Source organism: Ranitomeya imitator, chromosome 9 (assembly GCF_032444005.1).
Source record: "Ranitomeya imitator isolate aRanImi1 chromosome 9, aRanImi1.pri, whole genome shotgun sequence".
NCBI lineage: Eukaryota > Metazoa > Chordata > Amphibia > Anura > Dendrobatidae > Ranitomeya > Ranitomeya imitator.
Genome location: NC_091290.1, coordinates 105,150,040 through 105,177,074, shown reverse-complemented (window position 1 = coordinate 105,177,074; position 27,035 = coordinate 105,150,040). Strand labels below are relative to the sequence as shown.

Sequence of the window (27,035 nt, the reverse complement as noted above, 5' to 3'; positions counted from 1 at the left end):
CGTGGGCTGTCAGACTCTTTCGCCCGGGGCCCTCAAAAACCTGGAGCTCGCCCTGGCATCGCCAATTGGTCGCGCCCGACCGGCCAAATCCTGTGTATTCATTGCATTATTCTGAAATCTTCATAAATAAACTACATACATATTGTAGAATACCCGATGCGTTAGAATCGGGCCACCATCTAGTGTTGTATATCTGCCCCTAACCAGACCTGTAAGAAACAGCTTTTATTATACTCACCTGTGGGGCACTCTATGATCTTGGTCCGGCGCCTCCCTTTTTGTGATGGCATCCTCCTTGTGGATGATGCGTCCTACATCATCCAGTCTTCCTGGCATCGAGCTCCTGCGCAGGCGTACTTCTCTGCACTGTTGAGGACAGAAGTACGCCTGCACAGGAGCGCAATGAAGGAAAGACTGATGTACCACGCATCTTCCACATGAAGCAAGAAAAAGCCGGATTACGTACCGGTAATGCTCTTTTAATGAGTCCACGACAGCACCCCACATGAGAGAGAGGGATCCGCCCATAGGAACAGGAAACCTACAGAATAAAAGGAGGCGGTCCCCTCTCCTCCTCAGTTTAGTTACAGAGTATAAAAAGGGGAACCGCAAAAGTGTTAGTATTCATTCTTATTCAGTCACATAAATTTCTTAACTCTATACAACCATTATTTGTGACCTTAAAGGAAAGAGCTGTGCATAATTTAGGGAGGGTAATACATGGGTGCTGTCGTGGACTCATTAAAAGAGCATTACCGGTACGTAATCCGGCTTTTTACCCTTCGCCACGACAGCACCCCACATGAGAGATTTTCAGAGAGTCATTATTTGGGTGGGATTACTGTATTAAGAACAGCTCTACCAAAGGTCAGATCAGAAGACGTGGACAGATCAAGTCTATAATGGTTGTAGAAGGTAGAAGGTGTAGACCAAGTTGCAGCCTTACATATTAAATGGATCGGTACATCTGCTTGTTCCGCCCAGGAGGAAGCCATGGCTCGTGTTGAGTGCGCTTTTATACCCACTGGAGGAATCTCGCCTTTTGACGTATAGGCCAAGCAGATAGCCTCTCTGATCCACCGAGATATGGTAGCTCTCGTGACCCCATGTCCTTTCTTGTGGCCCTGAAAGGAGATAAACAGAGCCCTACTCTCCCTCCATGTCTGACACCTTTGTATATAAGTCAGGATGGCTCTTCTGACATCTAAGGTGTGGAACTTATGATGTTCTGGAGTTACAGGTGAATCAAAAAAGGAAGGGAGAAATATTTCTTGTGACCTGTGGTAGGTGGACGCTACCTTAGGGAGGTATGAGGGGTCTGGTTTCAGGACTATCCGATCATGAAATATCAGTAAGAAAGGTGGGTCTACTGATAGGGCCTGGATGTCACTAACCCGTCTAGCTGAGGTTAGGGCTACTAGTAAGGCTACTTTATATGTTAGGATTTTTAAAGGTATTGAATCTAATGGTTCAAATGGAGAGCTTGTTAAGGCCTCTAATACTAGATTTAAATCCCACGGAGGTAGACGGGGAATATGGACCGGTTTACTACGTTCACAAGATTTTATGAATCTGGAGATCCACCTATTAGCTGCTATATTGCATCCATATAGGGCTCCTAATGCCGAGACCTGAACTCTTAAGGTATTTACAGATAGTCCTAACTCTCGGCCTTTTTGCAAGAACTCTAGGATAGGTGTGAGTGGAACTTGCTTAGTGAACGGTACCGTGTAGAAGTCTAAAAATTTATTCCATACCCTACTATATATTAGGGTGGTAGATCTTTTCCTGCTCAATAAGAGGGTGTTTACTAGTTCTGTTGAGAACCCTCTGGAACTTAATAGTTGCCTCTCAAATTCCACGCCGTCAAGTGAAGACCTTTCACTTGCGGGTGGAAAAAGGGGCCTTGGTACAGCAGCTCCTTGTCTGATGGGAGGATCCAAGGATCGCATAGGCACATGGTCTGGAGACAAGAGAACCATGGTCTTTTCGGCCAGAATGGTGCAATGAGGATTACTCTTGCCTGTTCCCTCCTGATCTTTCTGATCACTAGAGGAATCAGAGACATTGGAGGAAAGGCATATGCCAGTCTGAACCGCCAAGGATGGTGGAGAGAGTCCAACATATCTGGGTGATCCCTGGTGTTCAGGGAAGCGAACCTTTGTACTTGCCGGTTGTCTCTTGTGGCAAATAGGTCGATTTGTGGTATCCCCCATGCTTCTGTTATCCTTCTGAATATGGATTTGTTTAAGGTCCATTCTCCTTGACGCAACTCGTTTCTGCTGAGGTAGTCTGCCCTGATGTTCTCTACACCTTTGATGTGCAGGGCTGTTAAGGATGTTAGATGAGCCTCTGCCAGCTGAAAGATGTTTGCAGCTATGGTCATCAGACTTCCTGACTTTGTACCACCCTGACGGTTCAAGTATGCCACTGCGGTGGAATTGTCTGAGTAAATTCTTACATTTGTTCCATGAATCTGCGGAAGAAAATGATATAAGGCACATTCTATTGCTTTTAACTCCTTCCAGTTGGAGGAACATATTAATTCTGTCTGATCCCAAGTATTTTGGGCCAGATTGTCTTCCATATGTGCTCCCCACCCAATAGGGCTGGCGTCGGTGGTAATTATTTTAGACGGGTCTATTATCCATGGCACACCTCGTGATAGGTGGTCCATGTCTAGCCACCAGGATAGCGATTCTAAGACATTACTGGAAAGAGTTATTCTACTTTCTAGATAACCGTCTTTCCCCTGAGCCGACAATACTTCGTACTGCAATTGACGGGTATGGAATTGTGCCCAAGGTACAGCAGGGATACATGATGATAATGACCCCAGTAAGGACATGGCCTTCCTTAGTGTCATGTAGGGTTTGCGTATTGCGTCTGATACCTTTGATTGTATAGTCAACCTCTTTGACTGAGGAAGAAAGCATTTCTGACTTACGGAGTCTAGCTGGATTCCTAGAAATGTCTGAACGGTTTCTGGATTCAGCCGAGATTTTTCGAAGTTGACGATCCAACCTAACTCCTGTAGGGACGAGATCGTATTAGATAAACGAGTTTTACATTGAAGTGCAGAGCTTCCTACCACTAGAAAGTCATCTAGGTAGGGTATTATCAAGGTATCTCGTTGGCGTAGATGAGCCATCACTTCTAGTATCACCTTAGTGAAGACGCGGGGAGCCATAGAAAGCCCAAATGGCATTGCAACATATTGAAAGTGACGAACCTTTCCCTCCAGGGTGACTGCTACCCTTAGGTACTGCTGATGTTCGGTATGGTAGAACTAATGGATTCCATTTTGAAGGTATGATTACGCAGGAAAGAATTTAATTTTTTAAGATTTATGATGGTTCTAAATGAACCATCTGGTTTATTAATCAGGAATAAAGGGGAGTAGAACCCTTTCCCTTTTTGATCCTGGGGAACTTCAATCAGGACTTTCTTAGATAGAAGAGATAGGATCTCTATTTCTAGAGCCCTCTGTTGGTCCTGACCTTTTGGAGATGTTATTATGAAGGAATCCCAAGGGATTCGATCAAATTCTAATTTAAGGCCGTATTGCACAATGTCCAGAATCCACTGGCTGGATGTTATCTGTTCCCATTGGGGAAGAAAAAATTTTAATCTGCCGCCTACTTCCTGGTTAGCGGTATTTACGTCTCGGATTATGGGACCCGCTAAAAAAGGCACCTTTTTGCTTTGGGTCCTTCGACTCCCATCGCTCTCTTTGTTCAAGCGGCTTGTTTCTAGTAAAGGGGCGTCTCCTGAAGGCTCTCCTGTAGGATGGAAGATACTGGTTAGGGAAGCCTTTCTTCCTTTCACCTGCTTTATTCAGGAGTTCATCCAGCGTCTTCCCAAAAAGGAACTCACCCTGACAGGGAATCGCACAAAGTTTTGCTTTAGCTTGTGCGTCCCCCTTCCAATTCTTTAGCCAGAGTGCACGCCGGGCTGTGTTGACTAGGCCGGCTGACCTGGCTGCAAGACGTAGCGAGTCCACTGAGGCATCAGCTAGGAATGCTACTGCTTCTTTAATTTGAGGCAATTTCAGCAGGATAGATTCCCTCGAAGTTTTGCCTCTAATCTGTTCCTCCAATTGCTCCGTCCATACTAGTAGAGATCTTGCAGTACAGGTACTAGATATGGCGGGCCTGAACGCCCCCGTATTGACTTCCCATGACCTCTTTAGTAAAGCTTCTGCTTTACGGTCCAGCGGGTCTGTCAGGACCCCTGAATCCTCCACTGGTAGGACCGACTGTTTGGTTGTGGAGGCTACCGCAGCATCAACTTTTGGCACCTTTGACCAGGTGTTTAGGTCTTCATCGCTGAAGGGATAGCGCCTTTTAGAGGATGATGGTAAAAACCCTCTATTCTGCTTGTCCCACTCCTTTTTGACAATATCTTTGATGGTTTGTATGACGGGGAAGGACCTACGTTTCTTCTGTCCTAACCCCGCAAACATTATGTCCTGTGCTGATTTCTTTTCTTTCCCATCTGGGCACCCCATCGTGCTCCTGACAGATTTTATTAAATTGTCCACATTACTGTTGGGAAGACAAAGTCCCCCTTCAGTCTCGGATGAGCTCGGCTGAGATCCCTCTTCGTCTGAAGAAATACATACACCCTCTGACTCCGAACTAACCGGAGACCGGGACCTGCTAGGCTGACGGGTACTGGCGCTACTTGTCTGCGCCAAACCCTGCATCTCTTCTCGGATAATAGCTCTGACATCTGAGGGAGTCATGATATTTTCCTGCCGTAGAGTTTGCATGATACACTCTGCACACAGTTTTTTGGCATAATCATCCGGGAGGGGCTGCGTACATAAAGCACACTCTTTATGCTTAGATTTGTGTGTCCTTTTCTTAGTCTAGAGGAAGGATACAGGAGGAACATATATCAGCATATAGGAAGAGACTCTTTCAAAAACTCACCCAGTGAAGCTGACAGGTACCGGTTCTGGAGGCGGAATTCGTTTGGTGGTAGAACTCTTCTCTGGAGGTCGGCCACCACTCTTTGTGCTGCTCCTCGTGCTTCTCTCCCTGCTGGGAGAGCGCTGTTGCACTGCGGGCAGGTGCGCTTCGTCGGCCGGTGAAGCCATTTCACACACACCGGCCCGACGCTAGCGCTGCATTTTTAAACTTGCCGCCCATTCTCCTGCCTCCCCGGACCAACCCGGAAGTGCTCCCGCGACTTCCGGGTTAGACGCGCCGCTCTCACTCACCATGCGGCCGCCAGAGGCTATTAAGCCGGCCGCTGCAGCGCGCGCGTCCTCACAGTGCCGGCCGGACCTACGGTGACCGGACCCGGACCGTGGATGTTTGGCCAGACGAGGGGGGAGGCTGCAAGCAGGGGCTCCCCCGCCGCTGCTTCTGGTACCGCAGCCCCTGCCGTTCCCACAGAAACCGGCGCAGGCGGGTGCATGGCCCAGGGATCCTCTTCATCTGTAGGTAAGCCGGGTCCCTGTAGGAACAGGAAACCTAAACTGAGGAGGAGAGGGGACCGCCTCCTTTTATTCTGTAGGTTTCCTGTTCCTATGGGCGGATCCCTCTCTCTCATGTGGGGTGCTGTCGTGGCGAAGGGTAAAAAGGATGGTGATCGCAAGAAGATTGGAGGCACCAGACCAAGAACATCGACAGCACTTACAGGTCTGGTTTGGGGCAGACATACAGCATTATAGGAGGCTGTATATCAGACCTGAAAGATGGTGGCCGTATCTCAGATCGGCCAAACCTGGTGACTGGTTCCTTTTAATCCAGTCACACATATTTCATGACAGAATTAGTTTGGAAAACAAACTAAAATAAATCTACATTAACATTTTTTTTAAAGATATTTTTCCAGAAGGAAGAGGCATCAAGTATTTTAAATCCTGCCGACCGAGATAACATTCAGTCTCATGTGTCGGCTAAAAAAAAAAAAAAGAATCCAAACAGATCACATGTGGCTGTAATGAGTTGGTTGGAATCTTCTGCAGGACAATGCTAGTGTGTACAGATGGCTACAGAGGACCTGCAATGGGTCACCAGGTCAGAGACCATAACATGTCACAATGAAAAAAAACCATATTTAAGAATTTGGTGGACTAAGAAATGGTGCAGTTTTCAGGAGAGCAGCATGGAGGCAAGAGCAAAAACTGGACACTATTTTAAAAATAGGGTTTTAAAAATAGAACGTCATTTTTCCTGCTCCCTTATACAGAACAATTGGTAATCTTTCAGTTTTCGTGCTGGGGCTCCTCATACTTCCTATCCTGTCAATTTTCAGCAGGCTCCTTATCATCAGAGGCAGGATGACCGCGACAGGTAACACCTCTATGCACAGCTGATATCACCTATGGTGACTGGTGGATCCTAGGTTATCAAAGATTAGATTTTTATTATCAGAGGGTAAGAGAAGTTGCCAAGAATGCTTTAGAAGAATACATTTAACTCAATGACCTATGGTCTAAATCTGTTTTTTTCTGATTGCTTCCTTTTCAGGGGAAAGTTCTAGAAGCTTGGCAGGTGACCACAACCTTTACCGTCTACTCTCCTCCTGTGCAGCCGTCAGTAACCTCCGGAGGGCGATACAGGAACACCGTACAAAGCAATATACACCAACCTCCAGGTATATCCCATGCTCCGCTTTCACCAGGCGATAAGGGTCTCACTTGTGGCCGATTTTGGCGGATGTTGGGTAGAGCCACTTTATCCAGATCTATTGAAAGCAGCTTCTGATGTTTCCACAGGTTACTGGAGAGAGATGAAAAGTAATCAATAGCCTTCATTATACAGTCTGGATTTATGAAGAGGAGACGTGTAGGGATGATAACTGCGGAGGGGTTTAGGGTTTAGCACAAATGTTAGGACAAGTAACTTTAGCACGTCGCTCCTGTACAAGCTGATGCTTTGGCTTACATACCTAGGAGCAGTTTCATTGAGTGGCAGTGGTTTGGCCCAAGACAGATGAGGACATGCGGGCAATGGCCGAGGTTTAGGATCTCCCAGATGCGCTTCTAACACTTTGGAGTAACGATGAAGATGATTTCCTGAGAAGAGAATTGAGGAAGGATTGGAAAGTGGAGTGTTACAGTCACATCTACCAGCAGCCCCAGTGGGACCAGTGTCCCTGCAGAGCTTGGTCCGATACTTTGTACGGTGAGATATCCATCAGGAACTCCATGGAAATCAGACAAGAATCTACAAAAATAGGGATTTTTGTGTTACCGTAAAATCCTTTTCTCCGAGACACTCATTGGGGGACACAGGACTGTGGGTGTATGCTTCTGCCGCCAGGAGGCTGACACTAAGTAAACTTGAAAAAAAAAAAAAAGTTAGCTCCTCCTCCATCGTATACACCCTGACACCGGCTACCAGAGACTCCAGTTTGGTGCAAAAAGCAGTAGGAGAACAAAAACACAAAAAAATAATGTAACAGCATAAATACAGAAACTTTATGTCTAGAAAAGATCCTACTGACTAATGTAATCAGATATAACCAAAGCAGCCATAAGGCTACCAGGGAGGGAGCTGTGTCCCCCAATGAGCGTCTCGGAGAAAAGGATTTTACGGTGAGTAACACAAAAATCCCTATTTCTCCTTCGCCTCATTGGGGGACACAGGACTGTGGGATGTCCTAAAGCAGTCCCTGGGTGGGAAAAATAACTCACCAGTCAAAAGACATCCAGATGATGGTTGTCTATAAATGCGCCACTGCCGCTCGAAGAATCCTTCTACCCAGACTTGCATCTGCAGAGGTCTGGGAGTGGACATTATAATGTTTTGACAAACGTATGCAGACTAGACCAGGTCGCAGCTTTGCAAACCTGTTCTGCTGAGGCCTGGTGCCGAACGGCCCAGGAAGCCCCCACTGCTCTTGTTGAATGAGCCTCGATTCCGGCCGGAACCGTCATGCCCATGGTGCGATAAGCCTCCTGAATGGTCGCCCTTATCCACCTGGCCAGGGTAGATTTTGAAGCAGCGTATCCCTTCCTGCGACCCTGCGGAAGGACAAATAGAGCATCTGTCTGGCGAAAAGGAGCCATACGGGAAATATACCTCCTCAGAGCCCTCACCAGATCCAACGTATGGAGAGCTTTTTCTACACGGTGCGTAGGTGCCGGACAAAAAGAGGGCAGAACAATATCTTCATTGATGTGAAAAGATGAAACAACTTTTGGCAAAAAGGACGGTGCCGGTCTGAGAACTACCTTGTCCTGATGAAATTGCAGAAAAGGGGGACGACAAGAAAGAGCTGCCAGCTCCGATACCCGTCTAATGGATGTTATAGCCACTAAAAATACAACTTTCCAGGAAAGAAACATCAAAGAAACATCTTGCAGGGGCTCAAAAGGAGCGTTCTGTAAAGCCCTTAAGACCAGATTAAGGTCCCAAGCTTCCAAAGGAGTCTTATAAGGAGGGACCTTATGAGCGACTCCCTGGAAAAAAATCCTGACCTGACGATTAGTAGCAATCTTGCGCTGAAAAAGGACAGATAAAGCCGAAATCTGCCTTTTAAGGGTACTTGGAGCAAGCCCAGAATCAAGGCCTGCTTGAAGGAAGGCTAGAATGTTAGGAATGGAAAAACGCAGAGGAGGCAGCCCGCGCACTCTACACCAGGAAAGGAAAACCTTCCAAGTGTGATAGTAAATCCTGGCCGAGACGGGCTTACGTGCACTGATCATGGTATCAGCTACTTTTTGAGAAAACCCTGCCTGAGTTAAAACCCAAGATTCAACGGCCAGGCCGTCAAACGTAGGACCCCTGAGTTCTGGTGGTAGATCGGCCCTTGAGATAGAAGATCCGGCCGATCGGGGAGCCGCCATGGAACCCCGGCGAGAAGTTGTAACAGGTCTGCATACCAGGTCCGTCGTGGCCAATCCGGAGCGATCAGGATGGCCGGCACTCTCTCCGATTTGATCTTCTTGATTACCCTCGGGAGCAGTGCCAGAGGAGGGAACAGATAAGAGAGATGAAATTGGTTCCAAGACAGTACCAGCGCATCCACGGCGATAGCCTGGGGATCTCGGTACCGAGAGACAAAACTGGGCACCTTGGCATTCACCTTGGACGCCATTAGATCCACGTCTGGAGTTCCCATTCCCCGGAGGCTAGACCCTGACGGCTTAGGAAATCTGCCGCCCAGTTTTCTTCGCCCGGAATGTGGACCGCTGAGATCACAGAGTGATTTCTCTCCGCCCAGAGTAGAATCAGTTTTACCTCCTGCATGGCTGCCTTGCTGCGGGTGCCCCCCTGGTGATTTATGTAAGCTACCGCTGTGGCGTTGTCCGATTGAATTCGGACAGGGCGACCCGCCAGAAGATGGTGAAAACGTAACAAGGCTAGCCGAACTGCTCGAATCTCTAAGATATTGATGGGAAGATCTGATTCCCGAGGAGACCAGCGTCCCTGAGCTGTGTGATGGAAGAACACTGCTCCCCAACCCAGGAGACTGGCATCTGTTGTGACCACTAGCCAATTCGTTGGGGGAAAGGGCTTCCCCCTGAGTAGAGATGGGCTGTTTAGCCACCAAGAGAGCCTGCTTGATCTGGAAAGACAACCGAAATCTGCGGTTGAGAGAGAGAGAGAGGATTTCTGTTTCACACTGATAGGATTGCTCGTTGGAGGGGTCGAAGATGAAGCTGTGCAAACGGAACTGCCTCTATGGTTGCAACCATCTTTCCTAACACCCTCATCCCGAACCGAATCGTATGAGGGTATGGTTGTATAAGATCCCTCACTTCCCGCCGAAGGGCTAGGACCTTGTCCTGGGGAAGGATTGATAGGGCTTGAGAGGTGTCGAAGATCATGCCTAAAAAAGAGATTTTCCGAGACGGCTGTAGGGATGACTTCCTTAAATTTACCAACCAACCTAGACGGGAAAGGGTGTCCAGAGTGATGCCGACATTTTCCCTGCAAGACTGAAATGTCGGTCCCTTGATCAGCAGATCGTCTAGGTATGGCAAGACGACTATACCTCGGGAGTGCAGAATGGACACCACAGTCGACATGACTTTTGTGAACACCCTGGGAGCGGAGGCCAGTCCGAAAGGTAAAGCCGTGAACTGGAAGTGTAGATTGTTTACGGCAAAGCGGAGAAATCTTTGATGGAGCAGAAAGATGGGAATATGAAGATAAGCATCCTGAATGTCTACTGAGGCCAAAAATTCTCCCTTTTCCAGAGAAGCGATGACCGACCGCAGCGACTCCATCCGAAAGTGTCGAACGCGGACAAACCTGTTTAAGAGTTTGAGATCTAGGATAGGCCTCACTGCTCCGTCCTTTTTGGGCACTACAAAAAGATTGGAATAAAAGCCCTGAAACCTTTCTTCCTTTGGAACAGGAGAAATGACACCGCTGATACGGAGAGACTCTATGGAATTGAACAAGCTTTGATGGAGAGATTTGCACCTGGGAAGACGGGATGGGAAGAACCGGGAAGGAGGAAGACGGACCAGCTCTATCTTGTAACCTGAAGATACGAGCTCTGCCACCCACTGGTCGTGAATTACCTGAAGCCAAACCTGGCGAAATAAAAGTAGACGTCCGCCTACTTTTTTGGAGACAGCCGGAGGAGGCCTCCAGTCACTTGGCCGAAAATCTTTGAGTCCTAGATCCTCTGGATCTAGAAGACTGGGGACGCATTCTTCCCCCTTGGCTGGCTGTATAAGAGATCCGACCGTCTCGGTCCTGATTGGGCCGACCCTGCGCAGGAGAGCCTGATGCTGGGGCCCATCTGACATAGCGAAAGGTTCTAAAACAGGCCTGAAATTGGCGCCGAAAAGGCTGTCTAGCCTTCTGCTGAGGAAGAAACTTGCTTTTCCCTCCTGTGGAGTCGGAAATGAGCTGATCCAGCTTTTCTCCGAACAAACGACCACCCTGATACGGCAGGGATGTAAGAGATTTTTTAGAGGTAGAATCAGCCCGCCAGGACCTTAACCAAAGGGCCCTTCTGATGGCAATAGCATTAGACGCAGCCGAATAAGCACAATCTGCCGCATCCAGAGATGCGTTAATCAGATAGCTACCAGCCATAGCTACTTGAGACGACATTTCAGCCAATTCCGCTGCCACATTACCTTCTTGGAGAGCCTTAGATAACGAATCTGACCAAGATATCATAGCCCTGGCAACCCAAGTTGCTGCAAAGGAAGGAAAAAGTGCTGAGCTTGAGGCCTCAAAGACGGAACGAGCCAAACTCTCTATAAGACGATCCGTAGGATCCTTAATTGATGAGCCATTAGGGAGAGATAGCAACGTGTTAGAGGCTAAACGGGACACCGGAGGATCTACAGAAGGATTTTCTGCCCAATCACTACAAAGTTCCGAAGCAAAAGGATACCTAGCCTTCAGAGCTCTTTGCCCTGAAAAACGTTTGTCCGGGTGCTCCCGATTGCGTCGAATCAGGTCCTCGAACTCAGGGTGAGAGGATAAGACCCTATGGGCCTGTTTAGTCCGCTTAAATGAGACCTTATGGTCAGAGGAAGAGGAGAGCTTGTCTTCTATCCCCAAAGACTGATTGACAGCTTCAATTAGGCTGTCTACTGACTCCTGAAACCCAGGTTTATCAAAATTAAGAGACCCTTCTGACTCGTAGTCTGTCTCAACTTCCCCGCTTTCTGCAGGGGAAGGAGAGCGAGATACGGAACTCCAGGATGCGGAAGCACCTGAGTGCCTGGGCGACGCTTTGCGATTCCGCTTTCCATGCGTCTGTCGAGTGAGAGCGCGGCCCCTGCAGGCCGAAGACTCCTGAGACCCCGAGGCCCTCTCTGAGACAGGCGGATTACCGGTCCCGACCGCCGGGGTCTGCAGAGATTTGATCGCTTCAGTAAGGGACGCCATGGATTTTGACAAGGACGTGACCCATTCTGGTGGAGCTACCCCAGCATCTGCTTGAGGGACCGGAGCCGGAGAGACTACTGGAGAACTGGCAGGGGGGGGGGCTCCTGGACGCGTTCTGAGTCACAGGCCTCGCAGAGGCGATTACTTTGGGCGTGCGGAAAAAGGGCACTACAAGATACACAACTGGTAAAAAGAACCGTGTGCGTCTTAACCCTTCTAGACATAATGATCCGTAATGCTATACCCAGGGCCAGAGACTGGGAAAAAAGGAATGCTTCAGCCAGATGGAGGGAGAAGCACTTACCCCAGTCCTGTGTCCCCACGAGTACCGAGATGGATCCTGAGAGCACGATGCGGAGCCCAAAAACGCTGTCTTATATGCATAGCAGGCCTTAGGGGGGAGGGACCGCCAAACGATGCTGCGGCCTGGAGCAGGCCCGAAGCCGGGGCCTCAATTTTTCCCCCCTTAGAGTGAAAAGAGCCGGAACCGGAAGTGACGCGCCGGAGGGGGCGGAGCCTCACAGCGCGGTCCGATGGCCGGAAGTCCCGGCTCCAGGAAGCTGCTCCACGCCCGAAGCGGCCAGGCAGGGCCAAAACCTCTGGGGGGACAGCGGCGCTGATCCTAACGCCGCGCGCCGCTGGACCACGCTGCAGCGTAGCTGCGCCACAGCGTCACCCGACATAACGCCACAGCGCCGGATCACGCTGCAGCGCAGCAGTCCTAACGCAGCAGCGCCGGATCACGCCGCAGCGCCGCCGTCCCAACGCCGCAGCGCCGGACCACGCCGCAGCGCTGAAAAAAAGGCACCGCACTCCCGGAGGACACAGCCGCAGGTAATGCCAGGAGCCCCCCTTATCATACCACACTATCGAGGGGTAGAACCAATGACGGTGCAGGAACCCTATCTCCATTATCCCCAGGATAAGGAGAGGGACTGTCCACCACCCCAGCTAACACCGCAGGGGTGTAGAATTCAGGGGGGAACACACGGACATCTTATGGGCACCTGTACAGCCTGGAGTCTAGCTACCTCAGGGTGGTCAGGGCTAGTCCGGTGAAGAATCCCACGTCGCGGGGAAGGATACGTGGAGAAACATCGCACGTACTTGCCCGTTGATGGTTTGGGGAGATCGGACCCTCAAAAAGGTCCGTCGCCCCTTCAATCCAAAGATGTTGAAAAATCGGGTCCAACGATCCAGGACCCAGAGATGTGCCTCCTTGAGACACTAAGCATAAACTGGAGTCTCTGGTAGCCGGTGTCAGGGTGTATACGATGGAGGAGCGAACTTTTTTTTTTTTCAAGTTTACTTAGTGTCAGCCTCCTGGCAGCAGAAGCATACACCCACAGTCCTGTGTCCCCCAATGAGGCGAAGGAGAAATATGACGTTACATATCCAGAAGTTTTAATTGGAAATAGGAATCTATCAGATCAACAATGTAACGTAAGTTTTGAGTATAAACCAGAAAAACAGCTACAATTTCAGTGTGTCCTATTACAAAGGTTAGAGCTGGTGCAAATGTCTGACGTCACAATGTCAGCAGCGTTCTGTGTGACATGGGAGAAGAGGACCACCTCTTGGCCACTACTATGGATTAGCGGGCATGGGGTAATGTCATTGTTACAGTGTGAGATGTACGTGACATCGCTCCAGAACGGCTGCGGACTACGGCAGGTAAGAAGCGGTGAGCTGCCTCCAGTGCACCAGCCACAGACCACCACCAGTGGTGTGCTGCTCTCAGATTCACCAGACATTGCGGGTCCAGGAGCTTATAATGCAGTAGGAAGAGACACGGCCGTCTGTCAGTGACATGTTTTACCCCACATCTTTCTCCCTTTCTCTCCTGCCTAATAGAGTGTGTGCGTGCGTGCGTGCGTGCGTGCGTAGCAGATCCCCGTTAGGAGTTTCCTATCTGCCAAGACAGCTGCTTGTCGTTTCCCCTTGTAAAGCTTAGGCGCTTCCTCCGGTGACATCTATGGCACTTACCTTCCATTCTCTCTGCTGGGGAGAGACCTTCACCGTTTGGAGGCTTCTGTCTGTTTTCAGAGTGACTGAGACTTGCCGGCAGCACTCCATAAGAAGTGTACTGGAGTAAGGAGTCCAGAAGCCAGAAGCAATCTGCAATGTTAAGGAGGAAGGCTCTAATGTAAAAAGTATTAGCAGGTCATCCTGCAGCACGAGTGCAGCAATGTGCAGACATCTGTAGTAGGAAAGTAACGAGCTTCGGTTACATGGTGTGAGCTTTAGAGTGAAGGTAATGCACTCTACTTAGAGGGAACCTGTCACCAGGTGTGGCCGATACACAGCATTCTATAATGTTGTGGATAAGCCCCCGATCTGACCTGCAAGAGAAGGAAAATAAATTATACTCACCTGCGAGGCGGTCCAGTCCGATGGGTGTAGCAGGTCTTGGTCCAGCACCTCCCATCTTCTTGTGATGCTGCCCTCCTGCTTCCTTCATGGCTCGCCAGCATTGCGCTCCTACGCAGGCGTACTTTTTCATCTCTTGCAGGTCGGATCGGGGGCTTATCTACAGCATTACAGAAATCTGTATATAAGCCCTGAAGGGCGATGGCCATAACTCGCATTGGCCAAACCTGGCAACAGGTTCACTTTAAGGGGGTCTGTCAGCAGGACTGCAAGCCCCTCATACTAGTTATATGCACATGCAGCTTTTTGTGAAGATGAATCCAGCATTCCCTTTCCCCAGACTGTCTGTTCCTCTGTTACAGAGAAATCCACCTCTGACCTTCTATACAAATAAGGGTGAAGTACTGTCACCGAGTAGTAACTCATCCCAATCCAGTCACTCCGGCTCTACTACCCACCCAGTGCCGACAGGTTCTGTCCTCTGTTGGATAGTTAAGCAGGTGGAGTTAGCATTGTTTGGTTAATAGAGCCGGAGTGACGCAGGCTTGAGGAGAGCGTCCATTCACTGAAAGCACTGGAGCATTAGTAGCTTATCAGTTCAAAGTCTGATATCTTCATAACAGAGGAACAGACTGTCTATGTAAAAGGATTGCTGGACTCCACTATGAAAGCTACATGTACAATACTTTAGGCGAGGAGGCTGAAATGTTGAATTTTATTTCCCTTAATTGTATTAAGCTGACCCTAAATAAGGCTGATTAGATCAGTACCTTTCTGGCGGTGGCTGTCATCCAAGCAGTTGGAGTCTCCATAAAGCACAATTCTGCCTCCGCCCTCGGTCTGCGTCTGGTAGAGTCCTAGCACCGGGACATTCTCAACCAGAAAGGTTTCTTGCTTTAGCACTTCAAGTCCTGTGCAGTCAAGTGGGTTCATTGGCACTTTGTCTCACATTATCGGAAGATAAGCCAAGATTAAAAACGCACAGGTACAGGTGTAATATACCCTTATAATGGGATGGGGTCGCGTTGTAGATGCTTGAATTGAACTTCCAATGTGGTAACAGACCCCACGTACTGATCAGCTCTCTCCGGGTCACAGCACAGAGCGTGTACTGCACAGGTCCTGGGACGCTAATACCATCAGTGGAACATTCCCGCCAGTCATTTTAATTTTATAGCTAAAATTACCGCCCTAGACAAAAATCAAGTAATTTGCCCAGAGCCAACCAACACACAAGGCCAATATATGTGAGCCCAACTGCAATGTCAAGGCATCCTTCAAAAGTGGTGCCCCTGTCCTCATGTCACCTCTCCTGGCAAAAAAAAAAAAAAAAGAAATACAATTTATGGGGCAGGAATGGACCAGCTAACCACTTAAACATCACCTGTGGCTGATGGGAGTGGGAGTGCAAAAGTCCAACAAGGGTTTGATATACACTACGGTTCAAAAGTTTAGGGTCACCCAGACAATTGTGTTTTCCATGAAAACTCATTTTTATTAATCAAATGAGTTGCCAAATGAATTGAAAATCTAGTCCAGACATTGACAAGGTTCGAAAAAAAAAAAAAAAGAAAAAGAAAAAAGTTTATATTTGAAATAATAATTTTCTCCTTCAAACTTAGCTTTAATCAAAGAATGCTCCCTTTGCAGCAAAAAGAGAATTGCAGACCTTTGGCATTCTAGCAGTTAATTTGCTGAGGTAATCTGGAGAAATTTCACACCATGCTTCCAGAAGCCCCTCCACAAGTTGGTTTGGCTTGATGGGCACTTTTTGCTCACCATACGGTCAAGCTGCTCCCACAACAGCTCAATGGGGTTGAGATCTGGTGACTGTGCTGGCCACTCCATTACAGATAGAATACCAGCCGCCTGCTTCTTCCCTAAATAGATCTTGCATAATTTGGAGGTGTGCTTTGGGTCATTGTCCTGTTGTAGGATGAAATTGGGTCCAATCAAGCGCTCTCCACAGGGTACAGCATGGCATTGCAAAATGGAGTGATAGCCTTCCTTACTCAAAATCCCTTTTACCTTGTACAAATCTACCACTACCAGCACCAAAGCAACCCCAGACCATGACATTACCTCCACAATGCTTGTCAGGTGGCTTCAGGCACTCCTTCAGTATCTTTTCAGTTGTTCTGCATCTCACAAAGGTTCTTCTGTGTGATCCAAACACCTCAAACTTGGATTCGTCTGTCCATAACACGTTTTCCAATCTTCCTCTGTCCAATGTCTGTGTTCTGTTGCCCATATTAATCTTTTCCTTTTATTAGCCAGTCTCAGATATGGCTTTTGCTTTGCCCCTCTGCCCTGAAGGCCAGCATCCTGGAGTCGCCTATTCACTGTAGACGTTGACACTGGTGTTTTGCATGTACTATTTAATGAAGCTGCCAGTTGAGGCGTTGATTTCTTAAACTACAGACTACTGTACTTGTCTTGTTGCTCAGTTGTGCAGCGGGGCCTCCTACTTCTCTTTCTACTCTGATTAGAACTTGTTTGTGCTCTCCTCTAAAGGGAGTAGTACACACCGTTGTAGGAAATCTTCAGTTTCTTGGCAATTTCCCGCATGGAATAGCCTTCATATCTAAGAACAAGAATAGACTGTCGAGTTTCACATGAAAGTTCTTTATTTCTGGCCATTTTGAGAGTTTAATGGAACCAACAAATGTAATGCTCCAGATTCTCAACTAGCTCAAAGTAAGGTCAGGTTTATAGGTTCTCTAATCAGCCAAACTGTTTTCAGCTGTGCTAGCACACTTGCACAAGGGTATTCTAACCATCCATTAGCCTTCTTACACAGTTAGCAAACACAAAATACCATAAGAACTCTGGAGTGATAGTTGTTGGAAACGGGCCTCTGTACACCTATGAAGATATTGCTTTACAAACCAGATGTTTGAAGCTAGAATAGTCATTTACCACATTAACAATGTATAGAGCGTATTTCTGAATCATTTAGTGTTAGCTTCATTGAAAAAAAAAAAATGCTTTTCTTTCAAAAATAAGGAAAGTTCTAAGTGACCCAAAACTTTGGAACGGTAGTGTAAGCTGAGAGAAGAAAAAAAAAAAAAAAAAAAAAGCCCGAGAGAGGCGACATCAAGACAGGGACCCAACTTTTGAAGGACGCCTTGACATGGCAGATGGACTCATATCTTGGCCAATCTATGCACCAAGTTCATTCTTTTTACTGTATTTGCATAGCAAGTTTGCAGATGAAGATTTCATATATACATTATAGCGCTTCTCCCCCTCCCCATTTTCTATAGCAGTAATGCAGTGTCAGTGTTCTAGAGTAATCAACATTCTTAGTAAATCCTGGTGCAACCTTTATCGTTTATGAACATGCCGCCGGCACCACGACCAACACACAAGGCCGCCGCCGGCACCACGACCACCACACAAGGCAGCCGCCGGCACCACGACCAACACACAAGGCAGCCGCCGGCACCACGACCAACACACAAGGCAGCCGCCGGCACCACGACCAACACACAAGGCCGCCGCCGGCACTACGACCAACACACAAGGCCGCCGCTGGCACCATTACTAATACACAAGGCCGCTGCCAACCTTTTTTTTTTTTTTTTTTTAATGGTTGCAAAACAGATGCAAAAGTTCTAAAAATAAATCTAAGAACTACAAGATGTGTGACAATGTGTTGAGGAATGAAAGGGTGGTTGATAATAGGAGTGTGTGTGACCTGCCCGCCATGTAACTCCTGGCCACAGCTTTACAGCGGTGGAGGAATGGAGGGGAGTGTGGAACAGGACACCTACTGTGCATCTGGGCTACATGTGGGGTGAGACACACCCATTACATGGGGGACATGTGATATTCCACCGGGAATCACAGCTACACGAGTTGGAGAAAGATCAGCAGGAATATGTTACATAGCTCCATTACCAACACAGACGCACAAACCTAAAAGCTTGGAGCACATAGAAGCCGAGCGAGACTGAATTAGGGATAGAAAGATGTTCCAATAGATCAGAAGGCAGAGGCCACGCTAAGGGAATATGTCGTACCTTGGTCTTTCAAGGTTTGTGACAGCACAGCACCATCTTCTGGGAACCGAGCTATGCTGCAGCCAGATGCATAATACACTAACGGGAAAAAAAAAAAAAAGAAGTGAATATGCAAGAATAAAATATTAAAGAAACAGGAGGATGGGGGAACAAGCAGTCATGTACTCACTGTCATGATTAGCCATGGTAAAGTCTCCTTCATATATGCCATCACTGAAAGCCATATTCCACACTGACAGCAGATCATTTAAGGCTGGAATATTAGCACCTCCTGTATCCGGCATCCACCACTGCCTGGAGGAAGGAAGACAAGAGTTTATCAACCTAAACCAGGAAAAAACCAACGGGAGAACAAGTATTAAAGGGAACCTGTCAGCAGGATGGTGCACAGTAACCCACACTGTCAGGTCGGCGCCGTTATACTGATTCCAATGATACGTCCTGTGGTCGTTCTTTAATCTTTATTTTCAGTTTTGTGTTAATGATATACTCGTGCCCTAAGGTGGGGCTGGGGCATGTGATAGATCGAGTATGTATATATGTATATGTGTATATATATATATATATATATATATATATATATATATATATATATATATATATATATATATATATATATATATATATATATATATATATATATATACATATATACACACACACACACTGTATATACTCGAGTATAAGCCATATATACTGTATATACTGGAGTATAAGCCAAGATTTTCAGCCCAAAATTTTGGGCTGAAAGTGCCCCTCTCGGCTTATACTCGAGTCACGGTGGGTGGCAGGGTCGGCGGGTGAGGGGGAGAGGGCGCTGAGGCATACTCACCTACTGTAGTCCCGGCGGTCCTGACGCTCCCTCTGCCCGTCACATGGTTGTCGGTGCTGCAGTTCTTCTCCTCTTCAGCGGTCACGTGGGACCGCTCATTAGAGAAATGAATACACGGCTACACCTCCCATAGGGGTGGAGCCGCCTATTCATTTCTCTAATCAGCGGTGCCGGTGACCGCTGATAGAAGAAGAGGCTGCGGCACCGAAGACCGTGGGACAGGCGGGGAGCGCCAGGATCGCTGGGACTAGGTAAGTATGTCATATTCACCTGTCCACGTTCCAGCCACCGGGCGCCGCTCCATCTTCCCGGCATCTATCTGCACTGACTGTGCAGGTCAGAGGGCGCGATGACGCATATAGTGTGCGCGCCGCCCTCTGCTTGATCAGTCAGTGCGGAGAGACGCCGGGACCGGACGCTGGGAGCTGCAAGCAAGATAGGCGAGTATGGCTTTTTTTTTTTTTTTTATTGCAGCAGCAGCAATGGCACAGCTTTCTATGGCACAGCTATGGGGCAATACTGAACGGCGCAGAGCACTATATGGCAGCTATGGGGCAATACTGAACGGTGCAGAGCACTATATGGCACAGCTATGGGGCAATACGGAACGGCGCAGAGCACTATATGGCAGCTATGGGGCAATACTGAACGGCGCAGAGCACTATATGGCAGCTATGGGGCAATAATGAACGGCGCAGAGCACTATATGGCAGCTATGGGGCAATAATGAACGGCGCAGAGCACTATATGGCACAGCTATGAAGCAATAATGAACGGCGCAGAGCACTATATGGCACAGCTTTATGTGGCACATCTATGGGGCAATAATGAACGGTGCAGAGCACTATATGGCACAGCTATGGGGCAATAATGAACGGTGCAGAGCACTATATGGCACAGCTTTATATGGCACATCTATGGGGCAATAATGAACGGTGCAGAGCACTATATGGCACAGCTTTATATGGCACAGCTATGGGGCAATAATGAACGGTGCAGAGCACTATATGGCACAGCTTTATATGGAGCATCTTATGGGGCAATAATGAACGGTATGGAGCATCTATTTTTATTTTTGAAATTCACCGGTAGCTGCTGCATTTCCTACCCTAGGCTTATACTCGAGTCAATAAGTTTTCCCAGTTTTTTGTGGCAAAATTAGGGGGGGGGTCAGCTTATACTCGGGTCGGTATATATTTCCCATAATGTAATGATTACAATTAAACTTTCATATATTATAGATTCATTATCCACCAACTGAAATTTGTCAGGTCTTTTATTGTTTTAATACTGATGATTTTGGCATACAACTCCTGATAACCCAAAAAACCTGTCTCAATAAATTAGCATATCAAGAAAAGGTTCTCTAAACGACCTATTACCCTAATCTTCTGAATCAACTAATTAACTCTAAACACATGCAAAAGATACCTGAGGCTTTTATAAACTCCCTGCCTGGTTCATTACTCAAAACCCCCATCATGGGTAAGACTAGCGACCTGACAGATGTCAAGAAGACCATCATTGACACCCTCAAGCAAGAGGGTAAGACCCAGAAAGAAATTTCTCAACAAATAGGCTGTTCCCAGAGTGCTGTATCAAGGCACCTCAATGGTAAGTCTGTTGGAAGGAAACAATGTGGCAGAAAACGCTGTACAACGAGAAGAGGAGACCGGACCCTGAGGAAGATTGTGGAGAAGGACCGATTCCAGACCTTGGGGAACCTGAGGAAGCAGTGGACTGAGTCTGGTGTGGAAACATCCAGAGCCACCGTGCACAGGCGTGTGCAGGAAATGGGCTACAGGTGCCGCATTCCCCAGGTAAAGCCACTTTTGAAACATAAACAGCGGCAGAGGCGCTTGACCTGGGCTACAGAGAAGCAGCACTGGACTGTTGCTAAGTGGTCCCAAGTATTTTTTTCTGATGAAAGCAAATTTTGCATGTCATTCGGAAATCAAGGTGCCAGAGTCTGGAGGAAGACTGGGGAGAAGGAAATGCCAAAATGCCTGAAGTCCAGTGTCAAGTACCCACAGTCAGTGATGGTGTGGGGTGCCATGTCAGCTGCTGGTGTTGGTCCACTGTGTTTCATCAAGGGCAGGGTCAATGCAGCTAGCTATCAGGAGATTTTGGAGCACTTCATGCTTCTATCGGCTGAAATGCTTTATGGAGATGAAGATTTCATTTTCAGCACGACCTGGCACCTGCTCACAGTGCCAAAACCACTGGTAAATGGTTTACTGACCATGGTATTACTGTGCTCAATTGGCCTGCCAACTCTCCTGACCTGAACCCCATAGAGAATCTGTGGGATATTGTGAAGAGAAAGTTGAGAGACGCAAGACCCAACACTCTGGATGAGCTTAAGGCCGCTATTGAAGCATCCTGGGCCTCCATAACATCTCAGCAGTGTCACAGGCTGATTGCCTCCATGCCACGCCGCATTGAAGCAGTCATTTCTGCCAAAGGATTCCCGACCAAGTATTGAGTGCATAACTGAACATTATTATTTGATGGTTTTTTTGTTTGTTATTAAAAAACACTTTTATTTGATTGGATGGGTGAAATATGCTAATTTATTGAGACAGGTTTTTTGGGTTATCAGGAGTTGTATGCCAAAATCATCAGTATTAAAACAATAAAAGACCTGACAAATTTCAGTTGGTGGATAATGAATCTATAATATATGAAAGTTTAATTGTAATCATTACATTATGGTAAATTATATATATATATATATATATATATATATATATATATATATATATATATATATATATATTCTAACGCATCGGGTATTCTAGAATATGCATGTCCCCGTAGTATATGGACAATGATGATTCCAGAATTCGCGGCAGACTGTGCCCGACGCTGATTGGTCGAGGCACCCGCCATGGCAACCATTATGACATCTACGTCGATACTGTGCCCGCCGCTGAATCAGAAACGTGAGATGTCTACGTCCTTTATGACATCATCGTCGCTGTGCCCGTTGCTGATTGGTCGAGGCCTGGCGGCCTCGACCAATCAGAGACGCGGGATTTCTACGTCGATGCTGTGCCGGTCTCTGATTGGTCGAGGCCGCCAGGCCTCGACCAATCAGAGAGCCGGGATTTCCAGGACAGACAGACAGACAGACAGACAGACAGACAGAAAGACGGAAAAACCCTTAGGCAATTATATATATAGATCATTCAGAGGAATCAAATTTTAGAAGACGAAGACAGTTGGAGCATATGGGGGGGGTGGAGGAAAAAAAAAAAAAACTTAGTCCCAAAACAGGACTAAATGTTTATTACCTGACCAGAGGTATAATGCATACACGTCAGTGACTGACAAAATGCCTTTTAGACCCTGCTCCTGGTGTGGTCCAACAAGTCATTACATAACAATGATTGGCAGCTCGCGGTTACATTGTGTGGCTCCTCCCTAGTCTCCTAAATGCAGAGATCACCATTGATCCCACCATTTAGTGGGGGGTCAAACAGCTGAGCGGGTGCAGGCACCACCCCTGGATGTGACAGCCTGGGCTCTACCATCACTTAAGCCAAGCTCCCCGCATGACTGACATAACTGTAGTCATCACAAGGAAACCCCATCTTGACCATGATGTAGGGTTTATCAAAGGTCATGAAGGGGTTAAAGTGGTTGTCTCAATAGATAGCTAGATCACCACGGTGTAGGTCCAGCACTCCATCCGATCAGCCTTCATTCAGCTCTGGCAGTGGACTGGTTTACACCGCGCATAGAGGGGGCACAGCACAGCTTTGCACACTGAAAACCATTGCTGAGAAGACCAGCTGCTCCTCAGGGGCGGGGAGTGGAATATTAAAACCCACCTGGTGTTTTCATCATAGAACTTGACTTTTCTCATAACAGATGTGTTGTACCAGTCGCTGAAGACCATTAGTGACAGACCGTTGCCCACGTCCCTGCGGAGCTTAGATATTTCCTCAGGGAAAAATTCTTCTTCACTGTCTACAATAAGCAGAGTTCCTAGAGGCCAAATCAAATAGTTACATGAATGACCCGATTAATTAAAACGTTAATTATCTTGCATGTTTTATTGGTTTTCTTGTGTAAAAAAAAAAAAATCTGTTTTTACCATATTGGCTGGCATCAAAGCATGTTAAGGGCGACCCCAATACTTCTACAAAGTAGCCCATACTTCTCAGGTGTTGGTACATGTCTCTGAAGTTGGTGTGAACGTGGTCACCATTCCTGTAAGAGACCAGTGTTTAAGAAGCCGCATCGACATCCAGGACTACAGAACCCAAACATTCAGCCAGAAAACTACATCCTGAAGAATGACCACAACTTTACAGATGCAGGAACACCCAGGGCATTGCTTCAGAAGAGAGGAGGCTGACATGGCCACAATGCAAGAAAGGACCTGTCACCAGAGACCATCCTCCACTTCAAGAGAGGCCATGCACATACACCCATTTTAAAGGAAGTCCTGTACGCCCCACAGGTGTCTTATTTTGGTCTACAAAATTGGTAAAAATCAGTAGGTAAATGCAGTATCCAGAAGAATGTCTAGTAGGTGGAGAATGGCTGTAGTGTCTCCAATACACCGTGCACGTCAGAAGGAAGCAGGGACCTCCGTGTCAGACATCACCATCGTCCACGACTGCCGTGCCGTTACCTTTCAGAAGCTGCAGTGTGGAAGCCATCTTTAGGAGCCAGAAGAGGCCAGCAGTACCGGACCGTAGGGCTGGGACTCCAGTACGGTATGGAAAGGTTTGATGATGGGGCCAGACTAAAGAATAACCATAGCGTGATGTTACAGCACAAGTCTGCGTGGCTTACTGCGAGTGCTCCTCACTTATCTGGTTTCACCAAGATGGATTTGAGTTGTTTTGGAGGGAATTGCTTTCAGAAAGCAGGAAAATAATGTAGTGGTCTCAAAAGTGGAGAAATGTGGATTTCTGAGACGAGGTGTTTTACATAGTTTCTTATATTCAGATGCACCACTGACTTATGCAAAGCTTAGTATTTAAAGAACTCAAAATACGTTATCCAAAAGGCAAAGACCAGAAGCAGTGTGATCTCACCAATCCAAAGGGTCATTCTTCATCCTCAGGTTGTCCCTTGGGAAGTAGCCTGGTGGGTAACGGAGATTGTGGTACTGATCCCACAGAACCCTCTTACTACGTGGCGGCGTGGGAATGATCTTCACCTTGATTGGGAGTTTAATTGTAGAAAATTGCTCTGCTCCATTCTTCTGCTTCAAAAAGATAAGAGGGAAAAAAAGGGATTAAAAGCACTGTCCCAGCAGATAGATAAGTAACGCCAACTTGGTCCCTCATTACCAGCATGGCCGCTGTGGTTTGCACAGGGAAGGAGGGGCGTTATCCCCACTGCACCAGCCTCCAGAATGTGATCAGGCGACGTGGAGCCATCATAAAACCAACAATGACTCTGCAGCGGTCCAGCAGGTGGAGGAATGGCGACATCACCCCTTACTGCAGGGGTGGGGGGGCAATCCTCAGTGACCCTTTACCTGGCCCCTGGGCAGACTCCCGGGGACTACAGCGCTCGGGCCAGCAGCTGTATTCTGACATCCACCAGCCCTTTATATTTCTTCTCTCTAAGAGCACATGCACGCAGTGTTCACTACTAAACGTTGAGGCCCGTGCAAATGAAAGAGTATGTCCTGACACCAGTGCCAGGATGCACCTTGTCAGTGTGATGTATACGGCCCCTGAAGAAAGGTATAAATATCCAAATGGCCCCACCCCTGCCTCACCGTCCCTGCTGGACTGAGGAAACTAGCACAGGAGAGATTCTTGGAAAAGAAAGTCACCTTTCACTTCTGCCACTAGAGGGAGCCGACACTAATTGCCTGTACACTGGGAGCTCCTGCACCCCCTGTAGTGCCTGCAGATAAGCGTGGCGCGCACACAGTATAGAATATACGACACTCTTGAAGGATGCATGTAAAGAAGCTGCGGAGACACCATCACGTGTTTCTCGACGCAAGCAGTGAATAGCCAGGCCTTTCCCCGGGAAGGAACAACCACGGGAAGGGCAGCATCCTATGAAGGAAAGCCACCTATGCCAAGCATGGTATCCATCCACAGACAGTTGTTTCGGGGTTTTTGCCCCTCATCAGTGTGGAGTAGGAATCTGGCTATTAGGAGCAGTGCCTAGTAAAAGTCTATAAAGGCACAGATGATTGGTTGTTCCTTCCCGGGGAAAGGCCTGGCTATTCACTGCTTGCGTCGAGAAACACGTGATGGTGTCTCCGCGGTGTTGGATGTTTTGGTCTCCCCGAGGCCAATCATCTGTGCCTTTATAGACTTTTACTAGGCACTGCTCCTAATAGCCAGATTCCTACTCCACACTGATGAGGGGCAAAAACCCCGAAACAGCTGTCTGTGGATGGATACCATGCTTGGCATAGGTGGCTTTCCTTCATAGGATGCTGCCCTTCCCGTGGTTGTTCCTTCCCGGGGAAAGGCCTGGCTATTCACTGCTTGCGTCGAGAAACACGTGATGGTGTCTCCGCAGCTTCTTTACATGCATCTGCATATTTCCCATAAGGGATGGGGGCAGTGTTCTGGAATCACTGTGTTGAGAAACATGTGATGGTGTCTCCGCGGTGTTGGATGTTTTGGTCTCCCCGAGGCCAATTATCTGTGCCTTTATAGACTTTTACTAGGCACTGCTCCTAATAGCCAGATTCCTACTCCACACTGATGAGGGGCAAAAACCCCGAAACAGCTGTCTGTGGATGGATACCATGCTTGGCATAGGTGGCTTTCCTTCATAGGATGCTGCCCTTCCCGTGGTTGTTCCTTCCCGGGGAAAGGCCTGGCTATTCACTGCTTGCGTCGAGAAACACGTGATGGTGTCTCCGCAGCTTCTTTACATGCATCTGCATATTTCCCATAAGGGATGGGGGCAGTGTTCTGGAATCACTGCGTTGAGAAACAGGTGATGGTGTCTCCGCGGTGTTGGATGTTTTGGTCTCCCCGAGGCCAATCATCTGTGCCTTTATAACTCTTGAAGGATGGGTTGTGGTGCTCAAGTAGGGTGTCAATACATTGTCAAATAAACTTAGCACTCAAACTGTAGGTTCATTTTAATCAGCTTTCATTATTGTGTAATGTTTTCGGTCCTACTAGGGACCTCCTTCATCAGAACTGAATGCCTATGGAGGAGGAACCCTGGTGATGCAGCACATGTGCTTGTGAGCGGTGTCACAGGGAAGAGCGCTCTTTCCCGTGACACAGCTCAAAAGCGCTGGATCACCAGGGTTCCTCCTCCTTAGGCATTCAGTTCTGATGAAGGAGGTCCCTAGTAGGACCTAAAACATTACACAATAATGAAAGCTGATTAAAACGAACCTAGTTCTCAAAGAAGTCACCAGTGACGCTGTACGCACCTCGCTTTCTTCTGGAGAGGCCACTGTAATCATCACGTGTCCCTGGGCAATGCCTTCCCATGAAGCGGCCTTCTTGGTTACAGAGATGGAGATGGCCAGATACCCAGACCAAGGCCACAGCACAGACGAGTAGGAGAAGGCAACGTCAATGTTGTCACCATTGTGCGGGAGGTACGGCTGCCAGTCAGGCTGCAAGAAATAAGGAAAACATGAGTCTAAAATGCTCATTACTATTAGAATCTAAAGCTTAACCCCTTCCCAACCAGGCAATTTTTTTGGGGGGGATGTCAGTATCAGGCCTGATTTCTGGTGGAAGCTTTGGTCATCGATACACCATCAACAGTGTGGGTGACCCTTTCACTGTAATGGATATCCCCTTTAATGTGGGATCACCCCTGCAGGGTCAGCCAAGGCTTACCTTGTCCACGACCCTGCCAGTGACTCCCATCCCGTTGAGAATGGTTATGTTCACAATGGTTGGCATCCCGCCATAGTAAATGGGCTGAGAACAGTAGGGCCACATGTAGGGACATTCTGTGAGGTCCACATAGCTGGGACTCAAACTGGAGACAAAACAGAAATGATCATGCCTT

General features: G+C 47.8%; 1 protein-coding gene across 2 annotated transcripts in view; it reads right to left on the bottom strand.

Moving 5' to 3' along the window:
• The window catches only part of MBTPS1 (membrane bound transcription factor peptidase, site 1), a 41,146-nt gene that overhangs the window by 1,476 nt on the left and 12,635 nt on the right, over positions 1-27,035 (bottom strand). The window contains exons 12-22 of one of the 2 annotated variants that reach the window (XM_069740510.1): positions 26,861-27,005; positions 26,443-26,631; positions 24,107-24,279; positions 23,155-23,270; positions 22,889-23,045; positions 18,390-18,514; positions 18,221-18,298; positions 14,966-15,106; positions 13,812-13,943; positions 6,907-7,033; positions 6,607-6,737 (exon numbers count right to left, since the gene is read on the bottom strand). In XM_069740510.1, the coding sequence (XP_069596611.1) occupies positions 6,607-6,737; positions 6,907-7,033; positions 13,812-13,943; positions 14,966-15,106; positions 18,221-18,298; positions 18,390-18,514; positions 22,889-23,045; positions 23,155-23,270; positions 24,107-24,279; positions 26,443-26,631; positions 26,861-27,005 (1,514 nt within the window). The remainder of the gene's footprint in view (positions 1-6,606; positions 6,738-6,906; positions 7,034-13,811; positions 13,944-14,965; positions 15,107-18,220; positions 18,299-18,389; positions 18,515-22,888; positions 23,046-23,154; positions 23,271-24,106; positions 24,280-26,442; positions 26,632-26,860; positions 27,006-27,035) is intronic. The other variant, XM_069740511.1, reaches the window with a different exon arrangement.